The 20,167-nt window shown below is 45.3% G+C and overlaps 4 protein-coding genes across 5 annotated transcripts; 2 read left to right on the top strand and 2 right to left on the bottom strand.

Annotated features, from left to right (window-relative positions):
• Positions 1-205: 205 nt before the first annotated feature.
• On the bottom strand, positions 206-4,612 carry LOC4326554 (serine/threonine-protein kinase 52). Its single transcript, XM_015767202.3, has 6 exons — positions 4,038-4,612; positions 2,493-2,614; positions 1,575-1,771; positions 1,300-1,474; positions 855-989; positions 206-741 (listed from the first exon to the last, which is right to left on the bottom strand). Exons 1-6 carry the CDS (start codon positions 4,363-4,365, stop codon positions 532-534), a joined length of 1,167 nt encoding a protein of 388 aa, XP_015622688.1. The 5' UTR covers positions 4,366-4,612; the 3' UTR covers positions 206-531.
• Positions 4,613-6,641: 2,029 nt separating this feature from the next.
• On the top strand, positions 6,642-10,644 carry LOC4326553 (uncharacterized). Of its 2 annotated transcripts, XM_015772793.3 has the most exons (9): positions 6,642-6,840; positions 6,938-7,040; positions 7,862-7,959; positions 8,034-8,164; positions 8,260-8,368; positions 8,862-9,053; positions 9,140-9,276; positions 9,589-9,874; positions 10,325-10,644. In XM_015772793.3, the coding sequence occupies exons 1-8, from the start codon at positions 6,670-6,672 to the stop codon at positions 9,863-9,865; spliced, it is 1,218 nt and encodes a 405-aa protein (XP_015628279.1). In that variant the 5' UTR covers positions 6,642-6,669; the 3' UTR covers positions 9,866-9,874; positions 10,325-10,644. The 2 variants fall into 2 exon arrangements, with proteins under 2 accessions (XP_015628279.1, XP_015628269.1); XM_015772783.3 differs by lacking the exon at positions 10,325-10,644 and having other exon boundaries at positions 9,589-10,131.
• A 940-nt stretch (positions 10,645-11,584) lies between these two features.
• LOC4326587 (CASP-like protein 4U1) lies at positions 11,585-14,218 on the top strand. Its single transcript, XM_015766412.3, has 3 exons — positions 11,585-12,896; positions 13,562-13,697; positions 13,805-14,218. The coding sequence occupies exons 1-3, from the start codon at positions 11,956-11,958 to the stop codon at positions 13,991-13,993; spliced, it is 1,266 nt and encodes a 421-aa protein (XP_015621898.1). The 5' UTR covers positions 11,585-11,955; the 3' UTR covers positions 13,994-14,218.
• Positions 14,219-14,469: 251 nt separating this feature from the next.
• On the bottom strand, positions 14,470-17,672 carry LOC4326586 (probable glycosyltransferase At5g03795). The gene is made up of 4 exons (XM_015766403.3): positions 17,278-17,672; positions 17,040-17,170; positions 15,382-15,730; positions 14,470-15,290 (listed from the first exon to the last, which is right to left on the bottom strand). Exons 1-4 carry the CDS (start codon positions 17,608-17,610, stop codon positions 14,604-14,606), a joined length of 1,500 nt encoding a protein of 499 aa, XP_015621889.2. The 5' UTR covers positions 17,611-17,672; the 3' UTR covers positions 14,470-14,603.
• Between the last annotated feature and the right edge of the window lie 2,495 nt (positions 17,673-20,167).

The raw sequence follows: 20,167 nt of genomic DNA, 5'->3' as shown, positions 1-20,167 counted from the left end.
GATCGGACGGCCAGGGGTGCATCCGCTCGAACATGCCGTAACGCCTCGTGATCATCCGGCCGTCCATTCCGTCCATTTTAATCGTTCGCCGTTCATTACGCAGGAGCAGCACATGGTGCTAGTGCTATAGGGACAAGCCAATTTTGCTTGCGCGTCATCTTGATTCGTGCTCTAAACAGCATCTGGAATCGAGTACTCGGAATTATACATCCTGATTTTGTTCTTTTATTAACATTCTGCAAAGATGTCGATTACACTGCAATAGTACAGTGGGTCTACTTCATGACCATATATGATGAGATTGTAAACTTCGTCGGCAGCTCTGTCACAATAATCTCTTCTAAGCTCGATCTTATCATAGGCCAAGCATTAGGATTCGCAGCGATCATACGACGATGAAGCTGAGGTGCTGGACCGTTAAGGCATTTACATCAATCACACAGCTCCTCAAATTAGCCATAGCGAATGCGATTAGATTACACTGAGATATAGCGATAACAAATTATCAGTGACGCCATCAGATCAAGTTCGTCAGGGGCCTCGGTGCCGACCGAAGCACGAGAAGCATCCCTGTGGCTGGTCGGTCGGGATCATGCCACCGCCCTTGGACGTGTCGATCGCCTCCAGCATGGACACCACCTCCGCCATCGCCGGCCGCTTGTCCGGGTTCGCGTCCCAGCAGCGCTTCATCACGTTGGCCAAGGAGCTAGGGCAGCAGCGCGGTATCTCAGGCCTCAAGTTCTGTAGTACATCATCAATCAAGGATGGTGATTTTCTTTTCAGTGCTTCAGAGTTCAGGAATCAGAGAGGTGAAGTGGGGAAAACGGGATAGGACGGCGTTTTTTTTTATTTACCTGACGAACAACAGCTGAAGTGACCTCTGAGAAACTCAGATCAGGATACGGCATATCGCAGCAGTATATCTCCCATAGGCAGATTCCAAAGCTATATACATCACACTTCCTGTTGTAAGGATGGCCGTTGAGAACCTGCACAATGATGCCAACGTATGACAGTAAGGACAATAACAGTAGACTAGAATTACGGAAGAATGGTACGTGCAATTTTGGAAGATCGCAGAAACACAACATGACAATGAATAAGATGATTGAGGGGATGCAGGGTTAAGATTTTCCATTCGCCAAGCAATAAGTTTTTTGAACGATACCAGCAAGGAAATTTTCAGTGACATATAGTCACTTTTCCCTTCTTAATTCGATAGTTTGGTATAAGTAAAGACCTATCAGCATAAATGATACATGATCAGCATAAGATTTCCGTATGGTTGAAGGAAAATACCTCGGGTGCCATGTAACCAAGTGTGCCTGTTTCACCCGTCATATCACTAGGATTTGAAGCCTCAATTCGTGCAACACCAAAATCAGCGATTTTCACTGTTCTTGATTTGTCAAGGAGCATATTTTCAGTCTTCACATCACGATGAACTATCTTCTTTGAGTGAAGATAGCTTAATCTGTCAGTGCAAATCCCACAACAAAATCTTCTGAGATTAAAACGGAATAATAGATGTAAATCCAGAAAAAGGACCAAGAGAAACATATATTATTACTTACCCCCTAGCAAGGTCAAGAGCCAATTGGACCACAACTTTATAGGCTAGCTTCCTTCTCCTGTTCTTTATCAGAAAATTTTTCAGTGCACCTCCGGCAAGGTACTCGACAACAACGCAGCAAATATTACTTGGCATGCCAAAATGTCCATGTTCTGTCTGTATATTTAAATCTCTTGCACCCATTATAGCCCCAATAAACTGTCAGTTAAATTTCAAGATATTGTCAGGACCCAGTTGAGAAGCAGAAGACAACTACGTTCACCAAGTGAATGAAAAAAATAATGATAATTGTTGATAGCTCAAAATGAACTGTGTAGATGGCAGATACTAATATTTATTGCTTGGTAAATTCGGCACCATGTTCTAAAATCAATTCCATTGTAATTATGCCATACCAAATAGGAGTACGCACCTTCAAATAGGAGTACGCACCTTCGCTACTATTATCAGAAAAAAAATATTGTCCAATTATACAAGATTCTAATGCTCTTTAGCAGTGCATGGCTAAACACCTTAATAACTATTTTATACAGAAGAGGAAAACATGGAATCCAATTTTAGACACGATACTGGGTGTATTATATAGCTAGCACCAGAGTTTGAACATGACTGCCAGTCCTCCTACTGTCATATCTGATATCTCTAGCCATGAAAATATTATTGCACCACAACCAATGGTTTCCTTAATAGATTATAATGCCAGAGATACATCATGATAAAACAAGTTTGCCCATGTGGTTGTGCCGGACAATATTGAATACAAATTGGTTTTGTAAACCAGGGCTAATAAATGTAAATTTCCCAAATGTTCTGTAAACCAGAGATAATGTAAATTGGTCTATATATTTATCAGTGAAACGATTTAACCTATGAAATTTGAAGGGATGAAAAAAAAAAGTCTTCTCCAGTCAAAGATTACCTTGGTAACATTTGGATGATCAAGCTTATGCCAGACAGCGACCTCTTGTGCAAATGCTGCTCTTAGTGAAGAAATTTCTCGTTCTGATCTATGGCCATCCTCCCCCCAGTCAAGCATTTTGACTGGATGATAGAGAAGATATATCAGTTACTTCGACAATGAAACTACAAGTAGAAATAAAAAGTCTTTTTTGCATTTAGCAATTGATTCGAAGACAAAGTTATATTGAAGTAGTAATGCTGCATATTACTACATCAATACACATTCTTTTTTTAATGTAAATCAATAGCACATTCTTGATGAGGGTAACAAAATCTTGGTGAACTGTGCATGTCTCTGTTTTCCTAAAAGTGTATTTAGCAATTAGCTGTTAATTGCCAAGTTTGAATCTATCTGGGGGAATATAATGTGACAAGTGATGAATTATTCATGCAAAAGCAGTGAGGAAGCTGGTTTTGTCATACAAACTAAAGTGGTAGAGAAAGGCAAGCCAATAAAAAACTCCAGTGAGTTAGCAAATACTTTGAAAAATAAAAAAAAGAACATGCTGGAGGAACACTGCCATTTAAAGGAAGCTGATGGGGACTTGAACCCTGACTAAAACCACCGCTACCTTGTGCTACCAGGTTACATGAGCATCACCAAGTGATTTAGGATTCTAATGACCTCTTATGAATCTAACTGATACTTTCCATTTCAAGACATTGTACTCAATTTCCTGGTGAACCAATATATTGAAAGGACGGCATGCAATAGGTGATAAAGTTCTGGACAGAAAAAACCACTGCATCTGCTTTTGCCTTCTGTCATGTGATTATAGCTGGTGATACAGTGCAAAATTGCTAATCCGGACCTTTTATCAACCCGAATTTGGTTCAGATGCTTTTGAATTTTCCTGGTCCCTGAAAAGTACTGTGCCTAGTTGCAACTTGCAACTTTTTGATCTGAAATATCCGCTGCTTTAATATGTAATCTTCAACTTCCAGGTGCTCATCATAAGACAAAACACATGAATCATGCCTATTAAAACTTTTAACTGTTGGTTGGTTCAATCACATGAGAAGGGTTGCACGCCAAAAGCACGCTTATCTACCCAGAAGTCACGGAATACACCATGGAATCAAGAAAAGCAGAGGTATCACCTTTAGCAATTTGCTGACAAGGAAAAGCACTAATGACACGACGAGCGAAAACAACTTCCAAAAGCACCCGAAACAACCGCACCTATGGTAAATGACGTTTGCCATCTATCAATCGATCGGCTCTACTCCATAATCCATATCCTAATCCAGGAAGAAGAACATACCGATGAAAATAATTAAATCACGCATCAAACTTTCCTAAAAACTTGGAGAGGAATCGATCGGAACCAGAAGCTAACGCAGGCAGAAGAAGCCACTAACGAGTACTAGTAAGCAACAGGCCATTTCATCGAATAGCTCATGGTCATGGACAGCAAAAAAAACTTGGTCAGCGCCGAGTGGACGAATATATCTGCAAAGCAATCAGCTGTTTATAGCAGAGGGGCGAAAGAAAAAAAAATACCAGCGACGTCCTGGCCGTCGTAGACGCCGCGGTGGACGGTGCCGAACGTGCCGCGGGCGATGACGCCTCTGATGACGAGCTTGGCGGGGTCGATCTCCCAGTCCTCCCGGCGCCGCTGATGGTGCGGCGCCTGCGGCGGCTCCTCCCCGAGCCCGAGCCTGGCGGACTCGCCGCGGCGGCTCCCGCTGCCCCCGTGCTGCGACGCGGCCCGCTCCGCGGGGCGGCCGAGGTGGCGCTCCAGCTGCTCGTCGAGGCTCTTGAGGTCGATCTGGTCCGCCCGGACGAACCCGGCGTCCCCGCTCCCGCCGCCCGCGCCGGGATGCCTCATCGCGCTCAAACCTGTCGTCGGAGCTAGCGATCGATCGAGCGAGCTGGGGGGGTTGGGTTCGGTGGCCCGGGGTGGGTGGAACGTCTCTGTACTCTGGTGGCGTTGTGGATGCCGCGGCGTGGTGGTGGTGGTGGTCGCGGTGGCTACAGGGGAAGGGGACGGGTTGGCGAGGCGGGGACGGAGGCGGTTCGAGGTCGTCGTGTTTGGGGAGACGACGACGACTCCATGTGAGAGCGCATTGGGGTGTGGGGGGAAGGCGAAGTACTAGGCGCACTAGGAGTAGGCCAGTGATGATGACAACTTGACAAGTGGTGACCGAAGGAGACTCGTGTCGCGGGGGTGGGGCCCGACTGGAGGGGGGGTCGTCAGGGAGTCGGAAAGTCAGAGCTCAGGAGGTTTCGTTTGTGTCATTGGGCCCATTTGGCATCTTTTTCGGCCGGGCCATTGGCCCATTAGCATCTGATTTCGCATACCGTGTGAACTGTGAAGTAGTATCACGTGTGAGTTGTGATGGCGTGAGTCTCGCGCCTGCGCGCAAAACGGTGCGGCCGTTTTTTCCGAATGTTTTGCTCCCTTCAAATCTTTTCCAGTCTACATAGAATATATAGGAGTATTTTGTTGAACTAGTAGCGGGTGCACTACTACGTAGTACTATACCTGTACAAGTGTAATGTTTGCAAATTGCAATATTATTATCGTTACGTAGCTGTTTTAGTACTGTTAAAACCTGTAGAAAAATTGCCTCCCACGAAAATCTACAGAGAACTGAAATGACAGTAGAAAAATTGGAAAAAAAAGAGGAATTGTTTTTATTAAAACAATCGCTTGAAAGTGGTCCTAGAACCGTAGTTTTATTCTAAAACGTTCCAAAGAGAGAAACGTCAGGCTTTCTAGTCGGAATAAGTTCACTTCATTACCCATTTGATCGAAATCTAAACCATAACTCTAAACTACAAAACCAGATATCTCGATCTTCAAACTCCTAAAACCGGTGTAATTGGACTCCCTGAGCGGTTTTGGGGGACGGTTTTGCTGACGTGGCGCCATGTGGCGCCTACGTGGCAATATTGACCGAGTCTTTGTTACACGTGGTGTTGATGTGGCACCTACGTGGCGGTAGAAATAAAAAGTATGCGTGGGACCCATTAGTCATTCACACAAAAAGAAATGTGGGCCCACCTTCTTCCTCCTCCCTCTCTCCCTTCTCTCTCTTTCTTTCCCCTTCTTCCCCTTCGGCTGGTGGCGCGCGGGGACAGCGAGAGCGAGCGGCGTCGGCATCGGGCGGCGGCGGCGGCGGTGCGGGAGAGGAGCTGGACGAGGAGGCAGTAGGCGCGGAGGGAGTGGGGGGTCGACGACGACGGCGACGAGGAGGCGGCCCAGTAGAAGAAGGTGAGCGCGTTCCTGGCGACGAGCTCCGGGGAGGAGAAGTGGCAGTGCTTGGCGAGGAGAGGAGGACGGCGTCGACATGATCGGCAGCGGGGAAGGCGGCGGAGAGCGCCTCCACTGTCGCTCTCGGATGGTGCGCGAGGTAGTGGGAGATGCGCCGAGGCGTCGTGGCGGCGGTGACGACGATAGCGCACGGCGGAGGAACTCGCCGGCCGTCGGCACGCAGGGGAGGAACTCGCCGGCCGTCCGCGCGTGGGGAGGGGCTCGCCGGCCGTCCGCGAGCGGGGGAGGGGCTGGAGCTCGCCGGTGGTAGGGAGCAGCGGCGAAGGGGAAGAAGGGGAGAGAAAGAGAGAAAAGGGAGAGAGGGAGGAGGAAGAAGGTCTGACATGTGGGCCCCACATGTCAGTGGGCCCATATTTCTTTTTGTGTGAATGACTAATGGGTCCCACGCATACTTTTTATTTCTACTGCCACGTAGGTGCCAAGTCAATGCCACGTGTTACAAAGACTCGATCAATATTGCACGTAGGCGCCACGTAGCGCCACGTCAGGAAAACCGCCTCTCAAAACCGCTCAGGGAGTCAAATTGCACCGGTTTTAGGAGTTTGGGGGTCGAGATATCTGGTTTTGTAGTTTAGGGTCATGGTTTAGATTTCGATCACATTTGAGGGTCATGAAGTGAACTTATTCCCTTTCTAGTCCTGTAACAACTTTCTACGTAAAATTAGAGCCCACGAAGGCGACAATTCTGGCCCGTTACAGCGCCTGAAGAACAGAAGGCCTAGACAGCAGTCTTGGGCCGCATCGAGCCATACAAGCCCAGGAAATAAAGCAGCCCAGTTCAATTCTATCCTGTTACTACTAATTTAATCGCGAGAAAAATCCCCAGCGGGAGAGCTCACGAACTGTTCCCTTCCCATGGCGGCGCTGCCTCTCCTCCGGTGGGGCGCTTCCTCCCTCCGAGGAGGCCACTCCTCCGCTCCGCCTTCGAGCCGCCTCTTCTCCGCGCTCCGCCGACCTCCCGCCGCCGCCCGCTGCGAGCCCGGCTCGAGGGTCATGCTCAAGGGGATGGACTACCCTGAGCTCGAGGTAAGAGTACTCCTCTCGGCGTACGAGTTCCGTGGATCCGTTTGCGAGTTGTTGGTCGGAGGTTTCCGTTAAGCTTATCTGGCGCGCTCTTCCGCAGAATTGGGTGCGGTCGCAGGGCTTCCGGCCAGGGCAGGCCATGATGCTGTGGAAATGCCTCTACGGGAACAACGTATGGGCGCATTGCTATGACGAGCTGGCTGGTAGGTTTCAGTGTTTAGTTGTTATGCCACGGACTATATTCGCTATAATTTTGCAGTCTACAGGTTAATTCCTCTATTAGTAACCTTGAGAGCACATATATACTACAAATCTACAATGGTGTCTATCCTGAAGGAAATGAATGCCAAATTGTCAACTGCCAAGGAGATAAAATCTACTCATAGGATTTCTGAAGTTTTGATGTGTCAGCAAAGTTGTTTATACATGAAAACTGCTAAATTAGAAGTAGGTTAGTGGTTCTATTCGAAAGTAAAAAAACATGCTACTCCTTTTAGTCTGCATGTACTTGTTGCATTATGTTCAGATGTGCATTTTCTGCAACCTTACTACCTTCGTTACAGATCAGTTCAGCATATATACTTTATCTCTTGCTACATTATGTAAGCAGCAAAATCTAAAAATTCGTCATAATTCATAACAGTAGTATTTTTAGGGGCGGATTGAAAACCAGCGGCATTTGATCTAACTTAACAATGGTATTAGCGTTTCAGAAAGTCATGCTCCATTAGTGTTATTTTCTGAATCCCCACATAAATGTAGATTGATTTTGCTATCAAATATCAAGTAGAATTTATTTTCGACAAGCAAAACCAGTAACTTTACCAAAGCTTTACAAGTTTTAAGATTAGCTGTGATGGATTTATATTGCACCATTTTGTCTTTCTTGTTTTTGTGTAAGGGTGTATTCCAGTGATCCAGCCAATTGGAACCTACAAGTGGATTTAGCAATTATCTTGTGTTTCTTTTTCCCTTTGTAATTTTGGTTGAATGAATCTGATCGTTTGCATCTAATTTCATCCAGGTTTAAACAAGGACTTCAGGAAAATGCTAACAGATCATGCTGATCTTAAGGCATTAACTGTGAAAGACATTCTTAACGCGTCAGATGGGACCCGAAAGGTAGTTTCTTCTGTGTTACTTATATCTTCTGTACTATCTTCAGATCATTGATTATGGAACACAGAATGCTACAGATACTGTTCTCTCTTGAAGATGGATCAGTGATTGAAACAGTTGTCATTCCTTGCACTAGTGGCAGGACAACTGTCTGTGTTTCAAGTCAAGTGGGTTGTGCCATGAATTGTCAGTTTTGCTTCACTGGAAGGTTCGTTTACTTCTTTTGAATAACACTTAACTTTTCAATGATTGTGTTGGTGATAATTTTACAGCGTTGCTTATATTTTCATGCTATATCTGTAGGATGGGCTTGAGAAAGCATTTGTCTACAGCTGAGATTGTTGAGCAGGCTGTGTTTGCTCGTAGACTGTTTTCAGATGAATTTGGATCCATCACAAATGTTGTATTTATGGTAAGCATCCTCCTCATGGTAACTAATGGCTCTAGCTTTTATGGTCGTTGACTGAGCAGCTGACTGTATAGTTAATTAACATAATTCACTTTGTAGTTTACATCTTGAATCTGTATATATCTATCTTTAACATGCCAATATTTTTGAACTGTCGAACATATCCTTAATGTGATATCTTGTGCCACAACTGTCAAGATAATCATATAGATATGTTTTTATGCACTCTGTTTTCTTACAACATCCCCCTGCTTCTGTCTGTATTTCATCTCAATGGTATCAATATTAACTGTTGTTAAAATTCAATTTTGTTAACTTGTTACATTGTTTTGGAGAACTGTGTTAGTTTAACTATTAGTCTTATCATGAACTCATGGGTGTTTAGGTTTGTAATATTCACTGGCATATAACAGTTAATTGATTGTCTGCCTTGCATTTATTCATATGATGCTTGCAGATACTTCTACAACCTTTCATTAATATCAAACTTTTACAGGGCATGGGTGAGCCGTTGCACAACATTGACAATGTACTAAAAGCCTCAGCTATTATGGTTGATGAGCAGGGCCTTCAGTTTAGTCCTCGCAAGGTCACTGTCTCCACAAGCGGTCTTGTCCCACAGATAAAACGCTTCCTACAGGAATCCAATTGTGCGCTGGCTGTGAGTCTTAATGCAACAACTGATGAGGTGAAATCCAGTTTTGGTTGTTGTGTTGCAAAAGTGGTTTGGCATTGTTCTGTTGTTTCTATAAGTCTATACTATCTTTTTCTTAGGTGAGAAACTGGATAATGCCTATTAATAGAAAATACAATCTCAGCTTGCTTCTTGGCACATTAAGGGAGGAAATTCGTTTGAAAAAGAAGTACAAAGTGTTTTTTGAATACGTCATGCTTGCTGGAGTGAACGACAGGTGAGGAACCTTTGGATTATACAAAAATTTCCCTGATTGTTGTTGGCTTGTGGCAATTATGTTATGAAGTTGTCTTGAATATTATTTCTTAATACTTGCGTAAAACTGTTTTTTTTTCTTATTTGGAGGTATTTTACATATAGGCCAGAATAATTTAGACTATAATTGCTACTCTTATTGTAATCATCTGTTCATAGGGAATTACTTGTATGTCTTGGAAATAACCTTTTTTGTCCTTGCAATAAAATAAGTTACCCCTTGGCCCTTGTATGATTGTATCATTAATATTTCTGTGGATTACTATGCTTACAGTGTGGATGACGCGAAGAGACTAGTAGATTTAGTTCGCGGGATCCCTTGCAAGATCAACCTCATCTCTTTCAATCCCCATAGCGGGTCACAATTCAAGCCCACTCCTGATGAGAAAATTATTGAGTTTCGTAACATTTTAATTCAAGATGGCCTTGTTGTATTTGTTCGGCTCAGCAGAGGGGATGATCAGATGGCTGCCTGTGGACAGCTAGGAGAGCCTGGGGACTACCAGCTACCCCTGCTCCGTGTACCTGAGAAATTCCAGGTCGCTTTGTGACTCTAAACAGTAAGTACGGTACTACAATCCTCATAGATATTGTAGAATAGCTTTGACAAAAGACATGTAACTTTCATGCGGTTCTTAGAGGTCATTCTCTGGGCCAACCTGACGACTGACGGAATATTTTTGTTACTTTCTTTAAGGAAAATTTTTGTTGTTACTACAACAAGACAGTGTCTTCAGCTGGCTTATGGCATGTAAAAGAACATTTAGGCATAGTGCCGCTAATCTGCTAAGTACCAAAATCCAGTATTTTCCATGGATGTGTGACGCTTCATCTCTCCCTATCCGAATTGCCATTGGATTTTAGCAATATATGTCTGCATTAATGCTTCCACTGTGCAATACAAGGAGATAAACCTAAATCATGCAACTTTCAAGTTCATGGCATTTAGGCACTTTGCATAGTTCCTGATTCGGCCTAAGTCGTCAAAGTTAATTCTTTGGTTAGTGCAGGTATGACAGGCATCTCCAAAAGGTTTTACAAGATTGTGCCTTGCTTGAGATACCTTAACCATTAAGGTGTGCATGCCATTGCCACGACCTGACCACCATACGGAAGGAAAGGAAAAGCCAATCTAGCGCAAACCCCACCTGTAAAAGTCACTTCTTTCCAAAAGCAACTCTATTATGCTGCACATATTGGGCGTCTTTAGCACTAATCTGCTGCCGAACTGGCAGTCTACACGTCTACTCGTTGCTTTAGCAGAGGCATAGATTTTGACAGTTGCTGATTTTGTATATGGCCTAGTTTAGTTACCAATTTTTTCTTCAAACTTCTAATTTTTCCATCACATTAAAACTTTTCTACATACATATAAACTTTCAATTTTTCATCACATCGTTCCAATTTCAACCAAACTTTTAATTTTAGCGTGAACTAAACACACCATGTCTGTTCTCTTCTGCGAGTGGCTCTTCTTTCAATTATATTTTCGGCACTGGATTCTTGATATTTGACACAAGCTTTAATATACGGACTACGTGTTCATCTCCTCACCTGCTCACCAGTTTTAGCAGGACCGACATCTGCTGGGGAGCCTTGGCGACAAGGGTTGTGACATTTGCTGTTGTCAAGTCCACTTTGAACTAATTCTTTTCTTCCATGTTAAATAAAAGCACAACCTTTTCATGGGCCCCCCTTGTGAAACATCCTCTATTAAATTCTGGTTTCAGCTGCTCAAGGCACCTAGCAGGAGTACTTGCCCTCCAGGAATCCCTCCCTGTCTAAAAAAGAATCATTCTACATGCCATCACTAAAACACTATCTGTTATTGTTTATAGCGGAGGCAATTATTAAAGAGTGGTCCTGTTCGATCTGCTGCATTTGTTTTACAGCGATTATACATCCTCAGAGATCATTTCTTTGGACAAATATGGTTTACGAGGTCCATGACGTACATGTCAAGGCAGCAAAACATAAAAACTGACAGCAACTCATGTTCACTACAGGGCCCACAAAATCATCTCAAACCGGATGGATTAGCGGCCTCTTGTGCGAACTACTACTGCCAATCGCACGTCTTCACGATGTCTGTCTCTACTAGGGAGTATACTGGTCTTTTCCTGGACAGAAATAACTCCCTGTCCATTTCGCTCCTAATATCATACAATCGTTTTGACCCTTAATTTGTAGCCGTCAAAGACGGCTCCAATTCGCCTACCACGACGATGACATGGCAATTATTTACGGGTAATAATTCCATCATGCTAGCAAATCCAAACTTAAATAAGAGTATAGAATAAGCTTGCGTTCTGTCGCCACCTAGATCCGATCATGAATCATGATCTGATTAACTTGCATCACACGCGTATCCTAATTCTATCAAGAATCCTCGCAAACTGAAAAAAAGGAAAAAAATCTGACAAGAAAAGAAGAAGAACAGGAAGTTGTACACGCCCAAAGATCTGTGACGTTACAGAGAAATAACCGTGATAATCTCAAATCCAACGGCAAAATCTTGGATGGGGGAAGGAAAAGCGAAGTGCGGTGCAACGTGGAAAGCAACACGTAACCTCTCCACCCCCGTGCTTAACACGGGCGCCCATCCCTCCCGTCGGATCCGCCTCCCTCCCGTGTTTGCGCCATGGGCGAGACCCCGCGTACCCCGGCGCCGGATAGGCCGCCGCCTCCCGTGCCGGTGCGCGTTCCCGTGCCAGAGCCCCAGCCCGAGCCCGAGACGCCGCAGGCGTCGCCGTCGCCGCCTCCCGCGCCCGATCCGCCGACGCCGCTGTTGTTTCCGGAGTCGGCGCCTTCGACGCCGCGCGAGGAGTACCACACGCCGCCGCCGTCGCTGGACGAGGCGCGTGACGAGGCGCTGGTGCCTCATCAGGAGGGCGTCGTCGACGTCAACGGGGGATCGGAGGCCGCCGCCAAGAGCCCGCAGCTCTCGCCGGTGCGGCTCCAGGTGTCGCCCTCGCCCCACCGGTTGCTCCCGCCTGCGCCGGGCTCTCCCGCCGTCAACGGTGAAGATGGCGCCGCCGGGACGGCGCAAGGCCGCCGTCCGGGACGCCCGCAACTTCACCTCGCGACGGGCCGCCTCTTCCGGACGCCGTCGCAGGGGTCCCTCGCCATGTCGTCGCCCTCGCCGTCGCCTACGCCGCCGTCACCGCTGACTCCAGCGCCCGCCACCACCGCGCCCGCACCCACGCCCACGGCCAAAAGCAAGAGCGGGCAGAACACGCCGAAGCACAAGGAGGCGTTGAAGCCGCCGGCCACGCCCGTCGCGACGGCGATCGCGATACCGTTCAACCCGGCCGAGGAGGCCATGACGTCGCCTCTGCGGATCGGCAACGGCAAGGCCGCGCGGCTCGACCACCAGCACGGGCCCGTGGCAGGGGCGGCGGAGAACGGAGGGGACGTGCCGCCAGAGGTGGCGGCCGTGGCCGCCGTCGGGGAGAGGAGGACGACGTCGGTGGCGCTGCGAGTGGCCACGGCGGTGCTCAGCCTGGTGTCCTTCGCGCTCATGGTCAGCGCGCGGACGTCCGGCTGGGCCGGCGACCACTACGGCCGCTACGAGCAGTACAGGTTAGCGACCACTTTTGCCTAGATGCTCGTTTTTTTTTTCTCTTTTGTTTGTCACGTTTTAGTCGGATTTGTCCGGGTTTTGACGGTTACGGGAGTTGGTACTTGTAGGAGTAGTTAGTATCTGACTTCTTGGGAGTTGGATTTATTTTTCTGTCTTGCAATTATGGGGGTTAATTGAAATTATAGTCGTTCTTACTAAATTGATTGTTCGAGAATTTTCGTTACTGTTCCCCATTGGTTTTTGTCATTTTGCTGTATACAAACGTGGATACTGGTTCTGGGAAGCTATATTCTGTACTCTTGTTCAATAGTACAGAGTAGTATTTCACGTGCTCTGCTTGAAATTCAGATTTTATCGTGGTTGATCCGTTGATGTTACGTATGTTGTGCACCGATTTTTGAAAAAAAAATATTGTTGTACAAATAGAACTTGCGAGTGAAGATTAAGAAAATTTAAACACCTCGTGAATGCAGAGATACTTGTTTTGATTCAGGTCGCTTAGAGGTAGAACACAATTTCAGTTTTAGGTTAAGACAATAATCAAACGGTTTTCTCTGAATTTCTAAACTAGCTCAACTCTACACTAAACAGAGGAACATAGCTTCATCTTTTGGTGGTTTAATAACTTTCTCTTCTCCCCATTGAACAACACTAAAACTTGCAGGTACGCCGTCGGAGTGAACATCGTCGTCTGCATCTACTCGATCGCGCAAGCGTTCGGCGAGATTCGCCGCCTGGTTTCGCCGAGGTTTCTTTTCCGGAGCACCTCGAGCTACTACTTCAGCCTCTTCCTGGATCAGGCAAAGCCCCAGCCTCTCATCCTTCACCTGAAATGCGCCATTCCAAAGCAGGGAAAGCAGAGGTGTTTCCGGTGTCTGACCATCTGATCTTCCTGGTCTCGCTGCAGGTGTTGGCGTATCTCCTCATGTCGGCCTCGTCGGCGGCAGCGTCCCGCAACGATCTGTGGATGTCGAGCTTCGGCAAGGATCCGTTCAACAAGAAGATCAACAGCGCGGTGTGGTTTTCCTTCATCGCGTTCATCGGACTCGCCACCAACTCTCTCATCTCCACGGCCAATCTCTTCAGCATGATATGATACGTACGGCCATCTCTCAAGCTGATTTGGGGATGTGGAGTACTTAGTTTCCATCGTGTAAATTTTTGTGGCACATATACACATATGTTCTCTGTCTAGGGTCATGATCAGGAATTCATTTGCACACACACGACTAATAAAATATAGGATAAAATATGTTACACTGTTTCATGATTAAAATATGTTACACTGTTTCATGATTAAAGAAGCTTGATGTGTCTCAAAGTCCTTTCTTTGCATAGCATTGCTAGGGATTACTGTTGCAAATCAATCGCTGTTGAGATGCTACAAATTAATTATCTGTAAAGATGTGGTGATTATATGTAACATCTAGGATAGCACAGTATCTGAGAGACTGTAGCTGCTGGAATTGGATACTATTCCCCGTCCGGCAACAGGAACAAAAGCGACGGTGACACTACTATCTGACACCACTATAGTGTGCTGTTCTCTGTTGATTTCGTCCAACCTACGACTTCTTTAATGGATGCATGCATAATTCATAATTGCATATCGTTTAAGATTCTGGCCAGTCTTCTCCAAAACTTACAGAGAATCTTGCGCTGAACCAAGAACGTACATTTCTCTGACCGAACACAAGACGCGGTCTCTACTCGTGGAGCTCGATTTGGTTCACTCTGCTCAGCCAGATGGAGTGCAGGATCATGTGGAAGAGGTCGTACCGGAGGGGCCTCGCGTGCCACAGGAAATGCCTCTGCAGCCGCTTGACGCAGCCGTGCATGGCCACGTACTTCCGGAGCGTGATCCCCTGCAGTATCTTCTTCAGGTCCGGTACGTCCTTCTCGGCGACGACCACCGCGAAGGCGCTCCAGTCCAGCACGTCGCTCAGCGGCAGCACGAAGTTGTCGGCGATGATCACCGGAACGCACTCGTAGTAGAGCGCCTCCACGATCCGGGGGCTGTTCACCTCGTACCCCATGGGGCAGAGGCAGAAGCGGCTGTTCTTCATGTGCTGGATGTAGCTCATCCGCCGGGACACCCGCGCCGGGAGCGGCCCGTACACCCGCATGTCGTCGTCGCGGCCGTCGCCCCAGTGCTTGAGGAGCACCGGCCTCACCCTGCCGTGCACGTTGCCGGCGAAGAAGGCGAGGATGCCCCGCCGCGACACCGGCAGCCCGCCGACGTACCGGAGCGGCCGCCTCGGCGTCCGGATCGTCGTCTCCGGGAGTGACACGTCCCTGCCCGGGGTGAAGATCCCCTCCGAGCTGTCCGCGTTGCACAGCGCCTTGACGGTGTTCCGGCGCAGGTCGCCATGCGCCGTCGTCGTGTAAGATCCCTGCAGCCATTGCCAGGAACCAAAACCAAACACGATCAAAACTGCAACACAAAAAGAGAGTGAAAAAAAAAACATCAAGATGTTGGTTTACCCAATCATGGCAGGCGACGAGGAAATGGTCGGCGCCTCTGGTGCGATTCCAGAACGGGTACTTGGCGGCGAGGCCTTTGACGAAGTCGCGGAGGTAGGCGGCCAGCGGCCTGAGGTTGTGGGAGTCGGGAACGTAGAGCGAGATCCTGAGCTGCTGGGAGCTGTAGGGAAGGTAGAAGAGGTGCGCCTTGGCGGGGTCGGTGACGGCGAACCTCCGGCTCTCCTTGAGGAGCTTCATGAACCAGCCCTCGGACGCGTAGATGCCGCTGAGGGGAGGCGTGTGGAAGATGGGCCTCCGGCCGTCCTGGTAAATGTAAACTTTGAGTATCCGTTCCATCAGTTCATAGCTCCTGGATGATCACATTTTCGCTACAATTATGACAAGCTTAGTCACCATACTGAATTATCAGTGGTACAAAAATCTGTACAAAATGCAGAAATATTATGGTTTGATAATTATCAGTGGTCAACATAATGTACGATGCCGTTGACTTTTTCAATTAACGTTTGATCATTCGTCTTATTTAAAAATTTATAAAAAAAATATGTAAAAATATAAGTTAAGATTATAATTTCTCCGATGATAAAAAGAGTCACAACAAAATAAATAATAGTTATATAAATTTTTTAAATAAGATAAATGATCAAATGTTATGTAAAAAATTAACAACTTTGTATATTTTAGGATAGAGGAAGTAATATACGCAGCAAGGAACGCAAATCGGGAGACACTAACAATCATGTATGGAGATGTTCACAATTCCGGATTTTCTTTTTGTTCAAAAACAATTTCGAATTGTGATTTTGGGGTGGGTAATGTTTTCCTACGACGCAAAAATAACCCCCCAAATTTATTCGAATTTCATGAAAAATATTTAAATTTCAAAATGTTTCATTCAAATTACAATGGTTATGTAAATTCTCGCTAACCATAGCTTGAGGTTTAGCAATAGTAGTCATTCGTCCCACAACCTTATGTAAAAATTATCTATAGTTTCTTTGAAGAAAAGGCTGGAATGAATTTCATTACTAAAAAAATGATCAAAATTTCTAAAGTTCAATGGAAATTTCTAAATATTTGTTCCCCTGAAAGTTTCCCGTTCCGAAATAGTGAGCCTCTTGGGTACAAACCACGGCCCATTGACTTGTCTGATCTGACATCACAATTTCGTTTAAAAATATAAGACACTAGATATATTTATGATACATTAATTTTCACTAAAATGTAGTCAAATCAGTATTATACTGTAATATATCTATATTTTCATTTTAATTACACTATAAATTTAAAAACTTACAATATAATTACACTGTAAGTTTTAATTATTAATCTATATGTTTTCCAATACACACTATATAAGAGAATTTAAGATATAAAAAAATTATTACCTCCTTGAAAGAGCATAAGGGATAGAATGTTAGTTGTTACACACATATATAAGATGTATAGCCATCAACATAGTAAAAAACGATCGAAATCTAGTAAAAAAAAATACACGCTTCTACATGTCCGGAAATCCAGAGAAATAGAAAAAAAACCGGCAACTCGATCATCCTGTTTATCAAAACATGCTAGAATGAGACGAACTTTAATTTGGTAGCTGGTGCGTGAAACGAGGAACGGAAGAAGAAGCGACGCATGCACCAATAATATTATACCTCTTGAACTGGGAGACGTTCTTGAAGAGAGGCGCGTATAGGTCGGGGTCGTCGATCACCGGCCCGGCGGCCATTATCTCCTTCTTGGCGTACCGCAGTGCCTCCTCCGGCGCCATCCTCCAATACGACGGCTGATCACCAGTTCGACGCAGGAATTAACAAACTCGATCGATCACTATGCTAACACGAATAAATAATAATTAGATTTGGATCGGCCTCTGCTCGATCGATCGCGTACCTCTCTTCGTCGCGGCCTTGCAGCAGGTGGCGGTGGCGCGGGAGGAGGAGGAGGCGGCGTCGCCGGTGCTGGAGGAGGCGACGAGGGCGGTGGCGGCGGGGAGATCGCGGCGGACAGTTTCCCGGTGAAGTCTGTGGCGGGCACGTGGGGTGAGGATGGGAGGGAGAAGTTGAGGAGCACGGTGGTGGCCGCGGCCGCCGCGACGAGGGAGGCGATGGCCCCGATGCGCCAGCAGGAGACGGAGAACATCGCGCCGCGGCGGTGGTGGAGCCGGCGGCGGGACGGGCCGGCGGGGTGGTGCGCGGTGGCGGTGGCGAGGCGCTGTGGCGGCATTGGGTGGAGGAGGAAGCGGGAGGCATGAATGGGTGGAAGAGCGCGCGCACGCGCGGGCTGGCGAGCGTAGGCTTGCGCGTGGCCGAGTTTGTAGAGAAACCCGAGGCGCCTACGGACCAGGTGCTCGATTTTTTCTGAGAAAAATAAGATGCCCACGATATCAAATGTGATCATACATGCATGCATACATGCAAAACTTCCTAGACAAACTTTAAAACTATTTTTCCTCTTAAATTATTTATTCAAATCATGGTCGGATGACACCATTAAATCCGTTCCAATTAAATCTTTAAAACAGTACCATACATGGATATAATCCGATAAAAAAATATTTAGCTTATTATTGAATTATTTTTAAATGTTGCATGTTAAATCAAGTAAATCAGAATTGTTTCGCTAAGTAGATCGCAAATGTTTCATTTTTTTTAAAAAAAAACTGAAACAAAACCAAATCACCTCATGAAACATTTTACTAAAATATATGAAACAACGGTTTCTCAAAAAATGGGGTTGTTTCACCCTGCGTAAAAACAATATTTTAGCAAATAGCGAAATGATATTTCAATTCACTGCAACATTTGATCCATATATAGTGAAACATTACGAGTACACTAAGTGAAACATTTTTAATGGAACAGAAAATGAAACGGATTCCCTTAATAGGGGGTTTCCATAATACGTGGGTGATTTGTTGCAAAAGAATATTCCAATTCATTGTAACATTTGATCCATATATAGTGAAACATTTTTTGTGCATAAAAAAATGAAACGAATTCCTTTAATAGAGGGTTTCCATAATATGTAGGTGATTTGTTACAACGGTGTGCGTGGTGGGGACACGTGGCGGGGGCGGCGCGTGCGCGGGGCCGCGGAGGAGTGCAGGCGCTCGATGCATCCACGCCAGCATCGGGGGCCCAATTTGAGGCATTTTCCAGAGAAACCACCGCGATGCGCGGCTGCCACTGTATTTTTCTCTTCGACACTCGATCTCTTCAGATGGGCCGTGTGTGGGCTGTGGCACGGGGTGGGAGGATTCTGGGCTTCTAGCCCGATTTGGTCTGAGAGATCGAGACTAACTGGAATCATAGAATATGATTATATAACTTTTTTTACACCTGGAGAATCAAAATGACAAAATCTAACAGTGAATAGTTCGTGCACAATCCAAGCAGATTTTTTTATCCCCTCCGTTTCATATTATAAGTCGCTTTGATTTTTTTTAGTAAAACTTTTGTAAGTTTGACCAAGTTTATAAAAAAATATAGTAACATTTTTAACACAAAATAAATAGATTATTAAAATATATTTAATGAAATATTTAATAAAACTAATCTGGTGTTGTAGATCTTGTTAATTTTTTTTCATAAACTTAGTCAAATATAAAAATGTTTGGCTAGAAAGAAAGTCATAATGACTTATAATATGAAGTAGGGGGAGTAGTATCTTTTTTCTCGGTGTATGTCAAATTTGGTTATGCATGTTTGTTTAGTGTTCAGCTTTTTTTTTAAAAAAAAAAACATGGACAATTATCCCTACCCTCGGTAGCTTACAAGTTTATGCCCATCCCTGGTCTAGTACAATTTCTTTAATTTTATCCCTTGATCTCAATCACCATGCTATGATTTTATTTTCATCAATTTCTTGGAGTTGAATTGTAAAAGAGTAGAATATTATAATAATGGTGTCTTTTCTCCTCTTAAAAGTGTTCTTTTCCTTCTTTTGGATATATAGACCTATCTGTATTCCCTCAAATGAAGCATTAAACTATCGTTTGGTACACCCTCATTCAGCTAGGCAAACACATATGCGAATAATTTTCAATGTTATTGAACACTAGAAATACAAGTCGTCTTAGTGGTGCGATCTGTCGGTGAGCCCGGGTTGCCTAGGGTCATCGGGCCTTGGATCCGCCCCCTGCATATATACCTTATATTGACACTCTCTTAAAACACAACCATTGCCATCTCTATATGTGTCTAACAAGAACCTTGAAATGTCTACCTTGCTTGAGATATCTTAACCATTAATGTCCGAATGCTTGTCATTTGTAACCACTTGAACACCTAGAGAGAGAAAAGTGGCCCAGGGCTAATGTGAGAAAATTTAGTCACAACAAGATAACTATCTTGTTGAGAAAGGCCAGATGACATAGCTTGAAGGAGATTAGGGTTCTAGAAAAGAGGAATAGACATAGACTAGGGCACAGATCATTGGAAGGGGAATCGATCGATTATTCTTGCTTCATTAACGAAGATATATATAGTACCAAACCTTTTAAAGGGGTGCCTCGATTTGTCCCTAAGATAAGTACTAATTTCTATTAGGCAAAATTTGTTACAGGACACCCAAAAAAAGTGTAATTAGCTGTGGGACAATGCAAAGACGTGAATTTGCCCGAGGACACTTCAAAAATGTGGTAATTTGCTGCAGAACACTAAACGCATTAAAATATAATATCCAGTCAATGGATGAGAGAGAAAGCACATAAAATGGTAATTTTGCCCTTATCTTCTTCTTCCTCTCGTCCTTGCCCAACATAGAGTAGAGCCTCCTCAGC

This window comes from Oryza sativa, chromosome 1, assembly GCF_034140825.1.
Source record: "Oryza sativa Japonica Group chromosome 1, ASM3414082v1".
NCBI classification, from domain to species: domain Eukaryota; kingdom Viridiplantae; phylum Streptophyta; class Magnoliopsida; order Poales; family Poaceae; genus Oryza; species Oryza sativa.
This window is presented reverse-complemented; position numbering and strand designations above follow the sequence as displayed.

Bases quoted from the DNA above. Each gene is read 5' to 3' on its own strand.
- LOC4326554 (XM_015767202.3), bottom strand. From the start codon at position 4,365: ATGAGGCATCCCGGCGCGGGCGGCGGGAGCGGGGACGCCGGGTTCGTC. The intron at 2,615-4,037 runs GTATTTTTTTTT...TCTATCATCCAG, and splicing joins CGACGGCCAGGACGTCGCTG to TCAAAATGCTTGACTGGGGG. The intron at 990-1,299 runs GTATTTTCCTTC...ATCATTGTGCAG, and splicing joins TTGGTTACATGGCACCCGAG to GTTCTCAACGGCCATCCTTA.
- LOC4326586 (XM_015766403.3), bottom strand. From the start codon at position 17,610: ATGCCGCCACAGCGCCTCGCCACCGCCACCGCGCACCACCCCGCCGGC. The intron at 17,171-17,277 runs GTACGCGATCGA...ACTGGTGATCAG, and splicing joins CAAGGCCGCGACGAAGAGAG to CCGTCGTATTGGAGGATGGC. The intron at 15,731-17,039 runs GTATAATATTAT...GTGATCATCCAG, and splicing joins AACGTCTCCCAGTTCAAGAG to GAGCTATGAACTGATGGAAC.
- LOC4326587 (XM_015766412.3), top strand. From the start codon at position 11,956: ATGGGCGAGACCCCGCGTACCCCGGCGCCGGATAGGCCGCCGCCTCCC. The intron at 12,897-13,561 runs GTTAGCGACCAC...TAAAACTTGCAG, and splicing joins GGCCGCTACGAGCAGTACAG to GTACGCCGTCGGAGTGAACA. The intron at 13,698-13,804 runs GCAAAGCCCCAG...GTCTCGCTGCAG, and splicing joins TCAGCCTCTTCCTGGATCAG to GTGTTGGCGTATCTCCTCAT.
- LOC4326553 (XM_015772793.3), top strand. From the start codon at position 6,670: ATGGCGGCGCTGCCTCTCCTCCGGTGGGGCGCTTCCTCCCTCCGAGGA. The intron at 8,369-8,861 runs GTAAGCATCCTC...AAACTTTTACAG, and splicing joins TCACAAATGTTGTATTTATG to GGCATGGGTGAGCCGTTGCA. The intron at 9,054-9,139 runs GTGAAATCCAGT...TCTTTTTCTTAG, and splicing joins TTAATGCAACAACTGATGAG to GTGAGAAACTGGATAATGCC.